At 43.7% G+C, this 19841-nt stretch overlaps 2 protein-coding genes and 1 long non-coding RNA gene across 3 annotated transcripts in view; all 3 read left to right on the forward strand.

The window, feature by feature from the left end:
- The first annotated feature begins 886 nt into the window (after positions 1 to 886).
- On the forward strand, positions 887 to 7539 carry LOC132463318 (uncharacterized). Its single transcript, XR_009527008.1, has 4 exons — positions 887 to 1724; positions 2292 to 2318; positions 3117 to 3188; positions 3678 to 7539. It is a non-coding gene; the product is annotated as an uncharacterized LOC132463318 (long non-coding RNA).
- Positions 7540 to 8447: 908 nt separating this feature from the next.
- On the forward strand, positions 8448 to 10942 carry LOC132463315 (ras-related protein Rap-2b-like). Its single transcript, XM_060059373.1, has one exon. The coding sequence runs from the start codon at positions 8905 to 8907 to the stop codon at positions 9451 to 9453; it is 549 nt and encodes a 182-aa protein (XP_059915356.1). The 5' UTR covers positions 8448 to 8904; the 3' UTR covers positions 9454 to 10942.
- Positions 10943 to 16876: 5934 nt separating this feature from the next.
- The window catches only part of kcnab1b (potassium voltage-gated channel subfamily A regulatory beta subunit 1b), a 30673-nt gene continuing 27708 nt past the window's right edge, over positions 16877 to 19841 (forward strand). Inside the window, exon 1 of the mRNA XM_060058888.1 lies at positions 16877 to 17347. The gene's annotated coding sequence lies outside the window, so the exon portion shown is untranslated. The remainder of the gene's footprint in view (positions 17348 to 19841) is intronic.

Raw genomic sequence — 19841 nt, forward strand, 5'->3', positions numbered from 1 at the left:
TTTAATTTGGAAGAGCGAGGTCGGCCTTACTTGATCAGCAGGGGGTCAGGCAGAGCCAACTTCTACAACTGCCATCTATCAACTTATTCCATCTGTAGCTCTTAGTTTTGGTAGCTAGATATCTTATGAGGATATGGTGCAGTAAACTCGCTACGACGGCATTGCATGACCACTCTGTACTGTAGATCATAATGAATTACATTTGCTTGCTGCGTCTTTATAGAAAAAATCACCTCTTGAATTATTCTTGTAGATGAAGGAATCAATAGTATTTGGCCATAACTGTTTTGATGCGGTGGTCAACCAGCATACTATTGGTGGGGCTTTGGCGTTAATCACAGATTAACTGGGGTTTAGCTGGCTTTTTGGTGGTGTCCATTGCATCAGTTTGGCAACCAATGGTAAGCAATATGATTGGCTTTCAGCAACACTGTTCAGCTCTCCCCTGCCTAGATCACGTGTGCACTAAAGCCTAACAGAAATCTATGTTACCCTACAATCACTGCTGGTGGAATTATGCATCTTCATGTCGATTACATTTGACAATCATTCATCAGAATAACATCGGTATCATAGTTCAAAACATGGATGATTTGTATTTTAGTTCAGCACCTTGCCTTGCCAATGATTGATGACTGTGTTGATCCAAGAGAAATTAACCTTTTTCCACCTTATCTCTCCCCCTTCACTCTAACGAACCTTGTGACGGGCTGTTTTTGATTTCTCTTCCCTTTCCAATCCACTTCCTGTTGCACTGCATGATGGGCAGGCTCAATATTGTGCATGACACCCTCTGGCAGTATTGGTAGGTTCCAGCTCTTCTTTATTAGTTACTCAACCCCCGCCCCCTCCCTCCCCCCCCCCCCCCCTCACGCCCCCCCCCCCCCCCCCAAATAAACCTGACTCACACAAACCTAACTAGCTGTAGCAACTGCAGCAGCTGTTAACTTTGTGTTTAGTCTCGCGAGGCCACACGTGAATTTTCGGCGAGATTTCGTACGTCTGGCCTCACGAAACTAACTTGTGTGGGACTCCATTTTATCGTTGAAGATGGGGTCATAGTTTCTGGACAGTCTTATCGCAATTAGGCTATTGGATTACAATAAGGGGAAAAGTTAGTGCAGCTATTCAAATTTTGTATTTGTTTTGCATAATAATGTCTTTATTTTATTGCTTTATTTATAGTCTGTAATAATGCTTGGCCCACTCTCCACTCTATTCCCCACCCTGGCTTCTGGCTGGTATAACTTATTAAGACTCATTAAGGCTCTTTTTTTTTATTTAAATATGAACACCAAGGGGGTTCAATTGCAATTTTCTTCCTTATGTCCTCTGGCCCAAAAAAATGCCTTCACCAGTCTCCAGTGTCAGCTGTATAAATAGTTATTTTAATATTAAGAGGTTTCATCCTGAGGTGTGTGTATTTCTATTCCTATGCATTGTCATGTGGTACAGACGGTGCCACCTACTAATCTTCACCATAGTTTAGAGAAGATATAAAATGGAGGCCATGAGGAGTGGTGACATTGAACCCCTGTCTGACCGCCGCTCTCCTCCCCGTTCCAATATGCCCCCTGTGTGGCCACAGCGCGCCTCTGTGTGGTTTGCTTACATGATTTTCCCTTCAAAAAGTTCCCATGATGCACAGTGGTAATCCAGCCGCTGTCTCAGCAGCCAACACATCTGCCGCAAGCCATCCCTTCGCAACTGCCTCCGCCAATCAGGTTTGCACCCCACCGCTTTGGTAGAGTTCCCCTTAGGTAGCGCTCTCTCTCTCTATTTCTCTCTCCCATTATCTGTTTCTCTCTTTGACTCTATCGCTCGCCCCCCTTCTCTGTCTGTCTCTCACTTGTCTTCCCTGTCTCTTTCTCTTTCTGGCTCCCTCTCTCCCTCATTTGCTGTCTCTCTCTCCATCTCTCTCCTCTGCCCTCTCTCTCTCTCCCGTCCTGTCTCTGTATCTCTCTCTCCCTTAGTGCACATGGACGATGTGGTAGTGCTAGAGTGACAGCAAGGCTCGGGGGAATGGGGAATGGTTAGGACTCCCTCTTGTTGGCCTACACTTCTGTATTTAGTGTCCATCACACGTCAAAAAATTAAGGCAACATCCAAAATTCAATAACCATTGTTTTGATGAATAAACAGTATGATTAATTAAAACAATAATGTTATGATGGATAGCTTTGTGTATCTGTAATTGTGGAAAGGCACACACCGTATTCTATTTAATGTTTGTCCTCAAATTAACTCATTTTTTTGTCCTTTTCCATTTTGAGGACTCTTCCTTATCAAAGTTGACTACCAACGAATACATGCAATTGGTATGTATGAGGTAGTTTGCTTTGTATTTTCTACAACATTTTCAGAACTGGTTCTGCACAGTATGTGCAACAATTGCTACCTGTGCCATGTGGTGCTTGGCTTTTTATGTATTGTTTTTTATTTTAATTTAATATTTTTTTTCTACATTTGGGCTTTTTTTTGCGCTGCTGCCTCCAGCACGTAGCATAGCCCAGCTTTACCAGTTTTTCAGGCAAAATACGGACAAACAACAATTTCAATGCATTACTTAAAGTCCAATGTTCTTATCCGCCAGGGTAGAGAACATTTGCACCATTGCAACCGGTTTTAAAGTCTACGAACTGTGTGTAGAGCAGACTCCATTCAGAAGTTTTCATCAATATACAGTATGCATTCGGGCTGGGGATGTTTGTGATGGTTATCGGTGGCCGGTCTCTGAGCTGGTTTGGTGTTAGTATGTATTGAGGCGTGCAGGTCAACAAGGCTGGGGGGAAACTTGGATTTGCATGTCAAACACTACCTCACTGACAACGTCGTCCTACCTCACTACCACCCTTCTGGAAGAGAATGTCGACTTTTTACATATAGTAACACCACCCGAATAACCTGCCTGAATCAACTGTGGCCAAGCGTTAGCCAAGTCGGCCTTTAGCTTTGTCTTTTTTTTTTTCAGCAACAAACAAGCGTTTACCGTGTGTGGGAAGTGTTTCTTAAAAAACATGATTGATGCTTGACATTTTGGTTGGCCTACATCCAGGAAACAACGGGGTGCATGTCGAAATGTTCACGGGATCTCTGTTCTGTCTCTTGTTCCCCAGATTCCAATAATATCTGCAGATCATCTGAGTAGTCACAAGTACTTGACTCAAATGTAGTTCCTCTCAAGAACAGTGAGTTCCACTTCCAATCATATCCCCTGTCCCTCTCTCTCTCTGTGTCCGTCTCTGTTCGTCTGTATGTGTCCGTCTCTTGATCTCCCTCTCTGTCTCTCTCAGTGCATTCCACAGAAGAAAATGCCTGTCACTGAATGAAATTGTGTTAGTGCTACGCCAATACGATTTCTTAGCATTATTATAGGAGACATTATTTGTATTGGAGGAAAAATAAATTATTGAAACCAGGAATAACATTTAAACCTGCCCTATGGCGCCTTACTACTGCAGCAATGTTGTCCATTGAAAAGCTCTGAGCTAGAAGGTCTTAGTGTGAAAATCACTTCGTTATATCTGCAGCTCCAACTCAGTCCACTAGAGGCTGCTAATGCAGAGCTTACATGGTGCATGTTTAACATTATAGAGATGACTCTTTTTCATCATTTTTTCATCATTATTTTCTTTTTGTCTCTACCACCCCCTTCTCTCTCCCATATTTCCCCGCAGATCAAATGAATGTGTGCTGGTGCCGTCCACGCCAAACTAGTTCAGCCTTTATGTACATAACATTCGGGAATGTCCAGTGCCGGGAGAGGAGCCAAGGTGCTGTCTCCGAGAGCGACCCCCCCTCTCCTACCTCCCTCTCCCTAACCCCTAACCCCCCCACCCCCACCCTCAAGGACGATGGTCGTCGTAGTAACGCATGTCATCTATCTTGGGTGCAACCCACTTGGTCCCGGCGCCACCAATGCCCCACATATCAGTATCAAGAGGTGTGGACGCCACCAACCAACCAACAACCTCCTCCCCATTGGCTGGGAGATTTACCCTGTTGCCTACACAGCAGAAGACATTTTGGTGAAACGCGGGGGGGGGAGGTGGGCGTCAGTGTGTCTTATATCACAGAGGGCTCATCCTCTTTTCTTTTTTTTATTTTACACATTACACCTCTGTCTCCGGCAAATTTGGAGCACTCAAATTGACGTTTTGGTTATTCTTATTATGAGTATGGATTCCCATCGTGCTCATAGTCTTTTACTGCACCAATAGCAGGACAAGAGCGAGGTTTGCGTTTAGATTTGGGTAGACAATGCTGGTACGTTTGTAGATGAGAAAGATTTTGTCTCCACTTTTTTTTTTTTTTCACGATTTTCTAAACAATAGCCATAAACATATAATTTACAAAAATAAATGCCAACATGCACCTTGAATATAAAAAAAAAAAAGGAAAAGCACCAAAAAACGTTTTTTATTTGCCAAATCCTGTTCAGCATGCGCAGTTTGGTTTGTATTTGTGTTTCCTTTTGGTGGCGACTAGTGGAACTAGACTAGAAATGAGGGTCTTGGACATACGAATGTTCTGGGTAAACCAACACACGTGTACTTTGAAAGCACAGCCAGGCTTGCTACTCCTCCTTGTATCCCGTGCCATCAACCCCCACCACCCCCCCATACAGCTCGTTCCTACAGAGTGTTCTCACAGCAGTGTTATTAGGTTTTACCGAAGGTATACGCATTGTACGTTTGCAATGTGTTTTATTTTTTTTCCAGTGTTGCAGCATCAATTAATTATGTTTGTGTCTCTTTTTTTTTGCCTGATGCGTAGTTTAGTGGGGTTCAGGGAAATTGGTCCTCATGACGAGTTTAGTTGTTTTTCATTCATAACTCGGTTTCTTTTGGGTTTTTTTCCGACGATTTTCTCCCATCTTTTCTTCATTTCTCCCTCCGGTACTCGTTTCTTGCCTGTTTTTGCCTTGGGGTTTTATCACGTTGAGTGTTTGTCAGTTGGGACACTGGGACTCTGAAGCCTGGTGCTGCGATGGAGTTGAGCTGAAGGTGTTACCCCCCACCCCACCCTACCCATTTTAAAGAAGAGGGACTTTAATACTGTGTCTGTGAGCAGCACTGGTCCAACACGTTGATCACATGATGTAAAAACAAACCCTCTGATAGGTCACTTCAAATACCAGTGCACTTAAAGGATCACAGCTCACCCTCGATTCAATTACACAGCAGAGATTGACTAATTCATACGTGTGATGGCATGATGAGGCCTCATCAATTTGACCGGTCTTTCTATGGATAGAAACTACTCCTAACGTGTTTTCATTCACCGATTCATCATCATACTATAAAAACCAAAGCACAGTTGTACTATATATTTTTTCTCAATCATATTCATAAGAGTTACTGACGCATGTTCTAAGATATTTTAAAACTATTAGCGAGAAAACATGTTTATCTTATCATTCGAATGAGCCGAATACGGGCTCTTTCCATTTTCCCCCAGAGGTGTGTGTTTGTGTCTTCAACGATTGTATTGTACCTAACGAAGCCTTAGATTAACATGTGTGGTTCGTGTCCAATGTACCTCCAATCACAGTGCAGGTAACGAACACCAATGACATTTTATAGTCCATGTGCCGCTAAAAGATCTCTCTTTTTCTTCTCCCTTGTTTTCCCGCTATGTAAAGGTAACAATTAATCTCTCTTAAAAATTTTGCATTGATTTTATGTGTTACGTACTACTTAAGAATTTGAATCTATTTGAGGTATGTAGTTGTAGATTTTCCTTTTTTTTGCCTTACTATATATTACTTGACAACATTGGTATAGCAGTTGTAGATTTTTGAGATAGTATGACATTCATAACTTTTTTCAAACCATATAATTTCATATAGCTGGATGTGTTTTTTGTTTTGTTTGTGTTACATTGTCTATTAATAGATAATTGATGAAAGAGTTTTTTACAAGGAATGAAATCAATTAATTTGCTGCAAACGTGCGGCAACACAAAAAACGTGTACGTTTAACCAAGCGACATTTTAATCTGACTCGCGACACGTCAAGGTGGTGTTTGAAGATTATATTGTATTGAGATATAGTTTTGTTTTTCCATGTTTTAGACTAAGATTATTTTCTACTGTATCCATTTCAAACAAAAAGAGACACGTCATATTGTTTAAATATTTCTTAAGTTTGCCCTGAATATCAGGTCAAAGCGAACAGTGAGATGGACGGGTCTTAGTGTGTGTGTCTTGTGGAGAGGGAACTTTAGGAGTGAGAGAAAGACTTTAGCCAGACGGGTGAAGTCAGATATGCTGCAGCTGATGAGTTCATCACCTAAGGGTGGCGAAGGTTGACTTTTTGCACTTCTGTATATAGTCAAATGAACAGAGAAGAACATGTATCATACTGAGATATTATTTTGAATAATAAAAAAAAGATCTATAATTATAAGGAATTTTGTTAGATTAATTTAAAATTGTTAAATTAGAAGACCAGCTAAAAAAAGAAAGAAAAAACAAACGCTTGCAAAGAAGGGCACTAGTTTCTTGGCCAAACGCATTGAGAGAAAGCAACGCTTTTATAGCTTATTTGGTTAGTCGGCTTGCATTGCCAGGGAATGTTGTTGGGAGGCGGGGTGTGTCACGCACTCCTCTTAGGAACACATACACCCAACGATGTCCAAGCAAACCATTGTGTTGGACTTATAGTATATACAGTTGAGACAGCACACTATCCAGATGGGTTATTTCTAGTATTTTCCGGGGTTTGACTGCATGTGAAACTACACACCTATACAGAACAAAATAAACCGTACCATAGATAAGTAAGGAAAGTTAACACACTCAGATGACATTAAACACATTAGCGTATTTTTGATACACTAACAGTCGAGGTCATCCACTGTTGGCGTAAAAAAAAGAAAGAATAATACTTTAAATAAAAACAAGTCATGTTACTCGTGTTATAAACAAGTTTTTATTTTATTTCAACCAGCCATATTATTCAGAAGGTGATTCAGTATTGGCAGCACCCATACACCCCTGGTATATCTTTGCTTTATCTCAGCCATATGTTAACACCCAACGTTGACTTACAGGAATATATTCCTCCAATCATAGCTGTGCGCTCAGCAGGTGAAGGCTCACCACCGTAAACACACTTTGGCAATGAAGTTGTCTTCAAAATGAATGTAACTGTCTCTGCAGTCAAGGGCAAATACAAAAACACCTTTTCAACCTGAGGTCACTGTAAAGTTGCTACAGAACCAAAGCATCATTTTATTTTGTTTTATTTCTTATGTTTTATTTTGTTTTTTTTCGAACCGGGCCGAGCAGTTTGGGCAGACGTCCCGCTGTTGTCTTAAACGAAAGGTTTTCTTCCCTGCTGGGATGCACGCTTTGACCGCTTTTTACTCGTAGGTGCAAATACCACTTACATACCTTCTAATAGTTGCCACACAATGTTGTACTATTTTGTGTCCAGGTTTGTTTATGCACATTTTATTGTTGCCATGATTGACTCTTGCTGTATGGATTTAAAAAAAAATGAATAAAATAAAAAATTGGATTTGCTCATGCAACCCTTGTTGCTCGTCTGTTTTATTGCAATATGAATGTATTTATGTGGTGTGTGTTTGTCTGTTTTTAATCCCAAACAGTTTTACTGATTGCAGAAATAAACCTTGAGGGAAATGCACCACTGTTGCGTAATGTAGTAACATGAGCGTAGGAATCGTCCCATTGATTATAATAGTACATCTGCACTGATATTAGAAAATGGATGGTTTAAAGTGCACTCAAGATATAGATGTATTTTGTTCTGTGTTGTTGCTGTTGGTTATAGTGTAACCAATTATTAAGTATCTATAACTATAAGACATGGAAATTATGTTTTCATGTTTGAACTATTACAGCCATAGGCTGATAACTCCCCTTTCCCAACCAACTGGATGATTGCCTTATTGGAATATTGTATTATATACATGCTGGCTATAGGCGGTCATATATTATAGGGCAGCCTGTAAGACCTAATCTGCAGTCATGATGGAAGTTTGGGGATTTGTTAAGTTGTAAAATAGACTTTGATAACATTCAATGTTTTATGATTACACCTCCCCAATTGATTGTTATATTTCATACAATTTCTGATTTCTCAACCAACTGGATGATTGCATTACAGCGATATGGTATGGTAAGATATGTCCAGGCTAGTCCAATAGCCTATTATATTATAGGTCATGCTAATGCATATGCACTGCAGTCATGATGGAGATCCATCATGACTGCATCATTATTTGATATATTGCATACCATTAGTTTACATTTGGAAGTTTTGGGAAACGTTCAGTTGTAAAATAGACATAGTTATTTAATGTCAACTTCCAAATTGGTCAGCCAGTCAGTTGCATTCATTCAAATTAATGGTAGCGACATCTTGAGGCCACTCAGTTGATTCATAGGGATTTCTTCTCACAGTAATCAGTAATGTCAATCAGGTCAGATCGCCGTGGACAAGCATGCGCACTATCTTTTCCCATAAATCCACTGACTGGGCGACTTCTTACTGCAGGTTTCGGATGACTACGCCTTTAAGAAAGCGGAACTATGCGCTGGCTTCTGACGCGAGTTGCCTTGCGCTGAAAATGTGGGCAGGAAACGCCGAGCAAGAAGGGAGAAGTGATCACGCTTTTTCAGCACCGTTGCACAATACAGGCAATCAAATGTGCGTCGTTTTCCGCCGCTTATATTAAGGAACGGCCCTTCTTCTCGTCATTTGTGGTCTTTGGGCGATACACCGTACCCCCGCGAGCTCGACCGGCGACAGACCGCGTTGGTATCCGAGCGCCAGGGCTGGTTTCCCGTCCTGCTCGGTTCGACAACATAGGGGCGGCCAGCGGGTGGGAAAAAGGATTCGTGGAAAGGAGGTGCCTTATTTCCGACCAGCCATGAGGGAGTATAAAGTGGTTGTTTTGGGATCGGGTGGAGTCGGCAAATCTGCATTGACTGTCCAATTTGTGACGGGGTCCTTCATCGAGAAATACGATCCCACGATAGAGGATTTCTACAGAAAGGAGATAGAAGTCGACTCGTCTCCGTCGGTCTTGGAAATCCTGGACACTGCGGGGACCGAGCAGTTCGCCTCCATGCGAGATCTCTACATCAAAAACGGGCAGGGTTTTATTTTGGTCTACAGCCTGGTGAACCAACAGAGTTTCCAAGACATCAAGCCGATGAGGGATCAGATCATCCGCGTCAAGAGATACGAGCGTGTGCCGATGATCTTGGTCGGAAACAAGGTAGACTTGGAAGGCGAGCGAGAGGTCTCTTCCGGGGAGGGGAAGGCGCTGGCTCAGGAGTGGAATTGCCCGTTTATGGAAACTTCTGCCAAAAATAAAGGATCCGTCGATGAGCTGTTTGCAGAGATCGTCCGACAGATGAACTATTCCACTGTTCCCAGCGGCAGCGACCAGTGCTGCTCTTGTGTGTTGCTCTAAAAGGACACTGTCGGTAGCCATCTGTGTTGTTAAAGCGTAGGCCTCTGTCGAACCCTAGTTCACAACTTCTTGATAACCCATGATGTGTTTTCTGGTCGCAGGCTTCGCGAGTATTTTTTCTTTTACACTGTTGTCTTATTGCACACAAAAGAAAATTGACGGCAGCAGCAAAATGATTATGTAAATAGTCTGGAAAGTGTTTACATGACAAAGTACTTGAATGTTAACGATTTTTATAGCTTTGTATATGACACTTCTCTGGAAATGTGCCTCAATGGGAATGTCTTGTGAACCTAGGAGAAACGCTTAATGTTTTGTTTATGGACAGTGATGTTTTTTGATTTTGATCTTTGAGTAGAACTGTTAAGTCTTCTTGGGTGGAACCATTTGTACAGAGATGGGATTTTCTTCCCACCTACTCTGGCAGAACTGGGGTTGGTCATTATTGGGCGGGGTGGGGGTGCATCTTACTTTGGGCTTACATGGTTCATACGCCCTAAAACTACAGAAATGGGGCTGTTTGGATATGCTCATAAGACTATCAAGCAAACAAGCACCAGTCAAGCCTTGCATTTAGTCTCTGGAACCAAAACATCCAAGTATGAATCATGAGACATCAGGCCTCCGCCACCAAACCGTGCTACAGAGGATCAAGAGTATGTGGCGTTACAGATAGCCTATATACCCCCACACCCCTAACCCCTCTTCCTGGTATGGTGAAAGTGGACTTCTTCTACTAACTGAACTTGCACTTAGCTGACGGTTTTCCTGGGTGTGCAGTGCGGAACGTGGACCTTTTGTAGTGCAGTGTTGTGGCGGCATGGGGAGAAACAGGGCTCCCATGTTAAGTGCCTTCCTATAAAACAATATTCCTGTGACTGTGCCAACAGATGAGCCCGTGTACTTCTGCAGTGCGTCTTAATGGCAATCATAGAACCCTTATCCGCATTTCTCCTGTTTTTCAGATAACATTAGTGTTTGTTCGATTCCCACTCGGGAGTCAAAGTGAACAGAGCCTCTTCCCTGTTTATTTTCTCCCCCTTGTTTTAAGGTTCTGTGGCGGTTGGGAGATTCAGCTCAACAACAGGCCGAATGCTTCAGATCTGGCCTTTTTATTCTTCTGGTGTTATTAGTGGGCCACAAAGTATGAACCCTCGACAACCACAAGACGATTTTTGATTCACTGTATGGCAAGCCATGTCTGTGTTTTAACGTTTTTATTTTCAATAATGTGACATTTTGACCTTTTTATTGTGAATTTATTTCTTGGGAGAAATTCTTTATCATTCACCGATCAGGTTTCAAAGACATTTAATACAAAAACATTTTATGTAACTTTTGTGTGCTGTGCTTATTTCTGTAGGGAGGTTACTCACTTCTCGTAATCATTCTGTGGTATTTTTTTTCTTTGAAGTTGGACTCTCATTTGGAATGGTATGATCCGGTTATCAAATTAAATGGCCCAAGAAACTGTTTTTACTAAAATTCACCCAACAAATTGTTGAATTTATTCATGGGCCTGACTTTCTATCTACAACATACCAGAGTGTTTTAACTGTCCATCCCTCAAATATAGTGAGGATAACCATAGTGTTTTGAAAGGTGTTAGCTGATATCAGCAGAGGCTTTCAGAGTACCATCCTTCACTTACTCCTCCTGAGTACGCAGTTTTCGCCAATCCTCAGATACCCAAAGAGTTTGAATATTAAGTCAACCAAAAGGTCTTTGCCTTTTTCAAACGGTTTCCTTGTTCCCCCAGAAATGATCAGTTGTGTGTAACTTTCAAATGCACACATGTTTACTCGACCCACTCCGGGCAGCGAATGGTAACCGAGCCGTCGGGGCTGTTGGTCCAGTTGTTTGGGTAGCTGGGCAGGGTTTCTCCCATCTGTGTGCTTTTGGGGAGAGACACTCCCCACCCCCACCCCCTGCCCACCGCATGTTTCAGAGCCTGTGGACCGGCGGACAGAGGGAGGCTTTCTGTGTCAGCGGGCAGACTCGCTCGGCAAAACACACACGGCCATTTGTTAAGCCGCTCCTTATCCCGGCCAATGGGCTTCAAGGGTCTGAAGGGTCCGCTCACCACGCATAGGGCCTGGGGTGGTTGAGGGGGTGGTGGGTGGTGGGTTTGAGAATACCAACGGTTTCTCCGAAAGCAGTGAAAGATTTCATGTTGTCACGTGTTAACAATGGCACGGTAACGCATCTTAAACGAAGGGAGGCGGTAGATTTGGGGTGCATGGCTGGTTGGTGAGGTCTCAATGTGGTCCGCTTCACCCTGCAACACCTGCTATTACGTCGTAGGAACAGTCGTGAGTCATGAGACTTTTATGCGAAAATAGACCTCTCCTCGTTGATTGGAACCATTCCTGCTCGATTGAAGCTGCAGTGGTCGTGTGTGTGTGTTATCATGAATCCAGATGTTTTGAGGGAAACTCGCATCACAGGTCCTGCGATTGGTGGGCCATCTCAGAGCATTTCCTGCTGCATACCTTAACATCTGCACATGAAAACTCAGATTGCTCATCAGACAACGGGTTCAGCCAATCTCCCCAGTCATGTTTTTTATGTAAAACCACTTAAAGTTAACCTGCAAAAGCATCCGTCTTTATTTTTGTGACAGACCAAATAAAAATACATCATTCGATGGCTCAAGCTGTCTATGTATGGAGTTCATTTTGACGTTATATTGTTTCTGGCAATGATTACGGTTGGAAGTAAGAATAATATATAACACAGCATCTCCAAAGACGGTTAAATGTAGTGCATAAATAAATACACTGGAGAAGATGATGTATGAATATCTTCTCGGCTTGTGCTATGAGCTATTTTCGAGGATTGCTTTCTGAAAGGGATTGTATTGAGAAAAACTGGAACTTAAGTTTCATAAACGGGTGATAAGTGTCTTTGTAACCAAAACAAAGGAAGGACCTTCACAGGCCGATAGACAGCCTAAAGGAAACATCCACATCATTGTTGTTATGTCTAAGTGCCTGTGTTTGTGTGTGTGCATGTGTGTGTGTGAGGAAGAGAAAGTGGATGCAGTGCCAAATGGTGCCTACCTAATTTCCAAAGAGAAAATGGCAATGTTGTGCACCTGAAGTCATTTATTTATGTGTTACTTATGTGCATTAGCAGGAGCGGGCGTATGAAGGCAAGATGAGAGAGACTTGACCTTTTCGCTCTCATTCTTCCTCGTCAGACGGGAATTTCAACTCCGCCGCCGCGCCTCTGACTAAGGGCTGAACTCCTCCAGGGGGAGGAAGCGGCCGTGTGACCTGTCGGCTGCTTCTGCGGAGTCGGCCTTCCCGGGTGAATCCAGCAACGCTCACATTCTGTCTAATGCATGATGACATGCTCTATATATCTACTGACCCAACATACACACGCTCCATCACATGCATCACACACACGGCCCCCTATGCATTCCCATGTCTGGTGCAATGCTGCCCTATGCATGTAAATTATTATAATCTGTGTTGTTATGGTTTTAAAGGCATTGATGAAATATCAATTCACTTTTTTTACTAGCGTAAAAAAAAACATTAATCAAAATGTATATTCATCCTCACATTTTAATATCGATGTTCCAGTAACAGAAAGGAAATCATGTGACGGTTTTTATTAAAACCAATACCAAAACATGATTGAATCTCTTGAAAGGTATTGAAGGCCACTGAGCAACAAAGTGTGGCGCTTTGGCCTCCTTATCTGAGGCCTCTGAGTGCATCCAGAGCAGCCTCCATCTCCTCCTGGATATACATGCCTTCTTTATCATGTTATCCGCCCTGCCCAGAGCTCACAGCTGTGGCGCTGCTGTGTTTGGTAACTTCCTGTTCTGCAACTTCTGCAAAGACACCAACACATGAACTAGAGGTGGTTTTCAAAACGGGGTGTTAAGTAGTAGCCTCAACGCAATGTTTCCTTTATGTCCCAACAACCTCACCAACCATGAGGTAATATTTAAACACACAAGTAGACAAACGCACATGTAAATACGCTAAGTGGAAGTAAAACCCTATGACAGTTATCCTAAAGTGAGGGAGAACATGGGTTTGTTGTTAGGGATAGCTGGCACTTACGTAATGTACCCACTTATTGTATGCTGTACGTCCTGGCACTTACAAATTGTACTTAGCATTGTGTATCTTATCATATCTATCTGTGTTGTGTACGGGGAATGGGTTGACCTAGCAATTGTCAGTGTTTGGCACTTGGTTCTATGAACATCCTTAATGTACCGAGAGCGATATATTGTTGTTTCTCTTTCTTCTGACAGATGTACTTATTGTAATTCGCTTTGGATAGGAGCGTCTGCTAAATGGCCTAAACATCAATGTTAATGTAGATGGAAAGATGTCATTTTGTGTAGCTATGTAATGGGTATTTCTTCACCACCCAACCCCCCTTCTCAATATGGTTTGAAGCTTAAGTGTGTCATAGGATGCTGACATTTGTCACGGCGGTTACTATGAGGCACGGCTTCAGAATAAGAGCTGATCCCAATCAGGCCGGATGGGGTGTTATCAGGGGTGCGTTGGAGACCAGGGTCCAACCACGCTAAACCCAAAAGCCCTCTAGTCCAGTTTCCACATGAGACTTTTCATCATCCTCATTGGGATCATGCGTTTGCATTTGAATCAAGACCTTTGCATTTTGTATCTTGTAAGACATTGCGGAGGTAGTGTCTCGTGACTGCAGATGAAACAGGAAAGCGTCAGGCCTGTTCAAGTCTTGTTGGGATCATAGCTAGTGTAGATCTGAACCTTACATGGAGCTGGTGTGTTTACAACGCAGTCGTTCCCCGTTTACGCCCTCGCCCACAGCGACTGTACTGTGAATGGAACAGTGCAGTTAAACATAGCTGTATCTATTATTCACCCGTACAATGGTACGTGGTAGATCTTACTTTCAAACTAAGGTTTACACATGTTGTCTGTGTGTGCTGGAAACTGGTGCAACGGTGGGAGCAGTACGAGAGAAGAGTGTTACATTCACCTCACCACCTCAAGGTCATCCACCACCTGGGCCTGTCAGAAACCAACAACGTGGACCTGTGTTCACCAGGAGGGCTCATGTCAACTCACAGATAACACGGAGCGAGCGAAACACGGCACTTGGATAAAGAGAGAGAGGGAAAAGCTGAAATCATGCAGCGACGTTAGTCCCAGAGCCGTTGGAGAGGTAATGACGAGTGGAAAAGGTCACAAGGCTATGAGTGATATGGGAAGTGAGGCAAATCGACCAACATGGCACTCTACGTCCGCCACACTGTGCGGTTTGCGATTTGCACAGCGACGGCACGTAGCCTGGGTGAGATGGTGGAGCTGTAGAAGAGTGCGGATGAGTCACCGCCAGCAGCACCACCACACACAACGGTCTGATGGAGAAGAAGGTACAGGGCTTCACATCCAGGGACTGAAATAGCTGTGGTGTTCTTCTGTTCGCCTGCCTTTTACACTGCACCGAGTGGGAGGACACCACCACCACCACCACCACAGAGACACGGAGCAGCTCTGTTGCTCCCACACACAGCCTTTCAATATCTTATCACACTATTCGTTCTGCTGTGTTTAGGTTCTTGAGGCGAGCGACTGCAAGTGTGTGTGTTTGTTTGTGCTTGTGTGTGTGTGCGTGTGTGTGTGTGTGTGTGTGTGTGTGTGTGTGTTAAGGGGAGGATGTTGGTGGTGGTTGTGTGTGTGCACATACATGCTCGTTACTGATTCTATCGGAAATGACAGTTGCATTTCTCGAAAACGATGTAAAAAATCAACTTCAAAAAAAACTTTCCAGTTTGTTATTTTACTTAGTATACATTACTAATAAGGAGTATTATTTCCCAACAGGTTTCCTATTGAATAGTGAAGATGGTTCACTTTGGTCGTCCGTCCACCAGAGAGCAGACTGGTACAGTTCAGAAAGATACAGCGCACAGGTACAGATGAATGGCTTCATCACACGTTAAAGGAAAATGCAATTCTCCATTGCATAGCATCAGATATATATTATGTAATATTTGCACATAATATAATCTTTATTTAACCTTTTTAAATTTTTGTCATTCTTTATTTCATGCTTTTTTGCTTCTTCAATAATTGTGTTAATCAGAGGATGTCACAAAACAATCTCAAATCACCAAAAAAAATGCTGCACATTTACATGAATCTCTATTGTTAAATTACTACATACGTGAGTAAAAAGTGTTGTGTACAGCCATCACTCAGTGCTCATTCACTCAAGCAGGAATGGTCTAATCAAGCGTGTCGAGGGGTGTGATTTTGTGCATTATTCATAATCAAATTCCTCTAGACTACATAAGGCCACATTCACATGGCCGCTGCATGGGACACTGGTCTGATTTATTCATATATATATATTCATATATATATATGTGCTGAGCAGTGTGAACAGCTCAGCACATTGAATAAGATCTGAATCGCCATTTTAAGACGTGTTCTAGACTTTGGCGCATACATCTGCCATGTGACTGCAATGTGCACTGCAGAGGAAAGAAAAATCCCATTTGTTGGCTACATTAAGGCCTGCAATTTTAAACTATGGCCCATACATTCCATTCAAGCTCTCGCTCTCTATTTCTCTCTCTCTCTCTCTCTCTCTCTCTCTCTCTCTCTCTCTCTCTCAATGAACCCCTTCCTCAGCCCCCAACTCTCTCACTCTCTTAACCTCTCTTCTTCTCTCATACTGGGCCACTCCATGGAAATGTTAGCTCGACTGCGAGTGGTGTGTGCGGTGTGTTATTTGTAGTCATGATGAATCTCCACGGGCTTTGTCTGGCTTATCATCCCAGACGAAGTGGCTTGTCTCTGTGGAGCTGCAGGGCACTCTGACAGAGGCTCAAACCAAAGCCCCCTTTGTCATCCAATTTGTCAATCATCTAAGAATACAGTCGCCACCACAGGTGTGGTAAACAAATACGAGTCGAGGTCACCTCGGTTGCCTCTCTTGAGAATACAAGTAGAAGTGGTGTTCGTGAGAATTCGTATGTGTATGTGTGTCTGTCTAAGTGTGTGTAGGCATATGTGTGTGTGACTTTGTGTGTGTACATTCTTATGTGTGCATGTGTGTGTCAGTGTGTGTGTGTGTGTGTGTGGGGGGGGGGGGGTGTGTGTGTGTGTGTGTAACTGTGTATGTGACTTTGTATGTGTGTGTGTGTGTGTGTGTGTGTGTGTGTGTGTGTGTGTGTGTGTGTGTGTGTGTGTGTGTGTGTGTGTGTATGCGTACGTTCTTGTGCGTGCGTGTGTGGGTGGGTCGTTTGCACGAGCTTGTCTGCTTATGTGTGACATATCGCTTCTTCCTTTCAAACATAGTTTGTTTCCTTTTTTCTTTCACACACACACGCACACACACACACTCACACACACACACACACACACACACACACACACACACACACACGAGTGTGTGTGTGTGTGTGTGTGTGCATGTGTTTGTGTATGTGCATATTGAAGCGTGGCATGATGGGAATTTTCCAACCAACATTCCCTCCAAATCTGCCTTAAATCCCGCATTCTTCCGATGTGCCCGCACTCAGGCTGAGATGTATTTAGGCCGGGCCCCTCGCCCTATGCATCTAATAGACCCCGGGTTTATAGAGCAAGAAGTGCAAAAAGCCCCGTGACAGAGGCAACGCTCCCCACATGTATCTGAAGGCAGTGTGCAGCGACATCCCCCTGCCAAGGCCCAGGAGCGGCCAGAGGCTCCAGCGCCGTCCAGCCCCCCACCCCCAGAGGCCGGGGGCTGACCCCATGCCGGGCGGCCCTCCGAGGGGGGAGGCGGACGGACGAGCCTGGGGGCGGAGGACTGTGGAGGAGCTTGCTCCGGTGGGGGACGCTCTTCAGGAGGAGACCGCCCAGCCCAGCACTATGGTCTACAGGTAGGACCTGCGCTCGGCCAGGAGACGGGGGCTTCGGTTTCCATTGCTCAACTGGATAGGATGTGCTTTGTCTTGTTATTGTTATGTTATTGTTAGATTCTGGAGTTGTTTGAGAGCTATGCATAGTTTGCCTTACAGAGATTTTCTTTATTCATAATCACAGCCTAGATATGCCTGGAAAAACGACAATATTTGTTGCATAACATTAGGATTGCTCCTTGTCCACATTTAACCCGTTTATCATTCATGAGCTGAGCGGTGCTTTGAGTGCAGCGCTCAGAGTCAGCCTTAACACATCCACGGTGTCAACACAAAACCAACACTTACAATGAACTCGTCACTTGCACACTTTCAGCATGGCATCGGCAAGGTTGGTTTCCTTTAATGTCTAATTCTATTGGTCAAACACAGAAAATGAACACACACACACACACACACACACACACACACACACACACACACACACACAGACACACACACACACATACACACAGAAACACACAAATGATCACACACACACACACACAAAAGCACACACGCACAAATAAGCAAACACCAAGGCTCAAAAGCTCCACGCCGGAATATTATCTCGCTGGGAAAGGGCACATGAGGCAACGTGCGCTATCGCTGCCACCTTCAGAGACTTGTGTTCCGTGGCCAATAAGGCCGAAGCGTACGGGCTATTTGAAGATCTGATTGTTGCTTTAATGGTTGCCCAACTGCAGCGGTGTGATACTGAACCATGCGTGTTGTGGGCTGGCTAGAGATCAATGATCTGATGGAGTAGATTCGATTAGAGTTACTAAGTTGTTCCTTGAGGCTTGAGGAAATTCCCTCCGTTAGACAACGTAGAATAGCAGGTCAATGTCGAGTTGGTTTGGATGTCTAGTTTTGAGAATGAGTTGTTTCTCACCTAGATGAATACAATATTGTTTACATAGTATAAAATATTAGACGATAGCAATAAGTATTTTATCTCAGATGTGGTAACGTCTGGAAATGTGTACGTGTGAGTGTGTACGCGTGTGTCTTGACTGGTGTGTGTGAATGTGTGTGTGTGTGTGTGTGTGTGTGTGTGTGTGTGTGTGTGACTCGACAGGTGTGTTTGTGTGCGAGTCTGTCCATGTTTAGTGCTAAATGTGTCTACAAAGGCATGCATAATGTTTAAGCATTATGGCCACGCCAATGTGGGTGTTTCACGCATATGGTGTTGCACAGACATCGTCTATAGGATGTGTCTATAAATATGTACGGTGATCCATTATTCATCCTAATTGGGCCCCAGGAGCCTGTCTGTTCCCTCTGTTCACCGCGGTCTACGTCCCAGCATACGCTCCTAGGGCGTTGGCTGCTGTTGGCAGGAATGAAGGAGAAAGTTCAGAACAACAGCACCCAGTTTGGTAGTTCACAGTATTTCACATGTCTTCGGTCAGGCAGAGAACAGCTTTACATGCTACAGTTAAGGCAGCCATAAGGAGAGAGAGAGAAATAAGCCCTCCTGTCAGGTCATGCACACTGTCAGGCCTCACAGTGTGGCCTTTTTTCTCATGTGCGGTAGTAGTTTGGCAGGAGGGTGTTCACATTGTTACAGTGTCAGAATAAATTGTACAAGAATAATAGTATTTATCAAATTTACTGTGGTAGTTTAATGCAATGGTTAATAGTAGTAATTGTAATAGTAATCGTAGCACTATAACTATGACTACTAATCCTACAAACTCATACTACTACTAATACTAATATTAATTATACTAACACATTTGTTGTGGTATTTTTAATGTTTATTACATTTATTTCGGGAAATATAGATGCGGGAGTGTTGGACACAAACCCGTATCCAGTAGAACATTATCAACTCCACCGAGCAACCACCTGAACACAAAGTGTGACGCAGTGTGTGCCCCTTCCACAGGGAAAGGTGCCCCATGGCCCATGGCTTACTGCACTCTAGAAACCACCAAAAAGTTTGATGCACTCAACAGAGCACTGCTGCCAAGACTGAGTGCTTTATCGGTGCATTTCATAAAACGATGCTGTTTGTGCTGCGTGTGTTTGTGTGCTCTGTGTGTGTGTGCGTGTTGTGTTTGTATGTGTGAATGCTGTGTGTGTGATGTGTGTCTGCTTTGTGTTTGCTGTGGGTGTGATGTGTGTCTGCTGTTTGTCTGCTGTGTGTACGCTGTGTGTATATGTTAGTGCTGTGTGTATGTGTGTGTATGCCGTGTTTATCCGTGTGTGCGGTGTGTTTGCTGTGTGTGTGTGTGGGTGGGTGCTGTGTCATGGATGCGTCCTCTCCCTCCCCTCCCCCTCACGCCCACAGGGGAGATCACATGGGGTTCACTAAGCAAGTACGGACGCTGTCCCACAAAAACAGATCACCCGCCATCACTGTCTCTTCAGCGGGGAGAGACCGAAACATATGGAGCAGGAGGGTGGAGCAGGAGGGTGGAGGCTAAAACATATGGAGCAGGAGGGTGGAGGCTGAAACATGGAGCAG

This window comes from Gadus macrocephalus, chromosome 8 (genome assembly GCF_031168955.1).
Source record: "Gadus macrocephalus chromosome 8, ASM3116895v1".
NCBI lineage: Eukaryota > Metazoa > Chordata > Actinopteri > Gadiformes > Gadidae > Gadus > Gadus macrocephalus.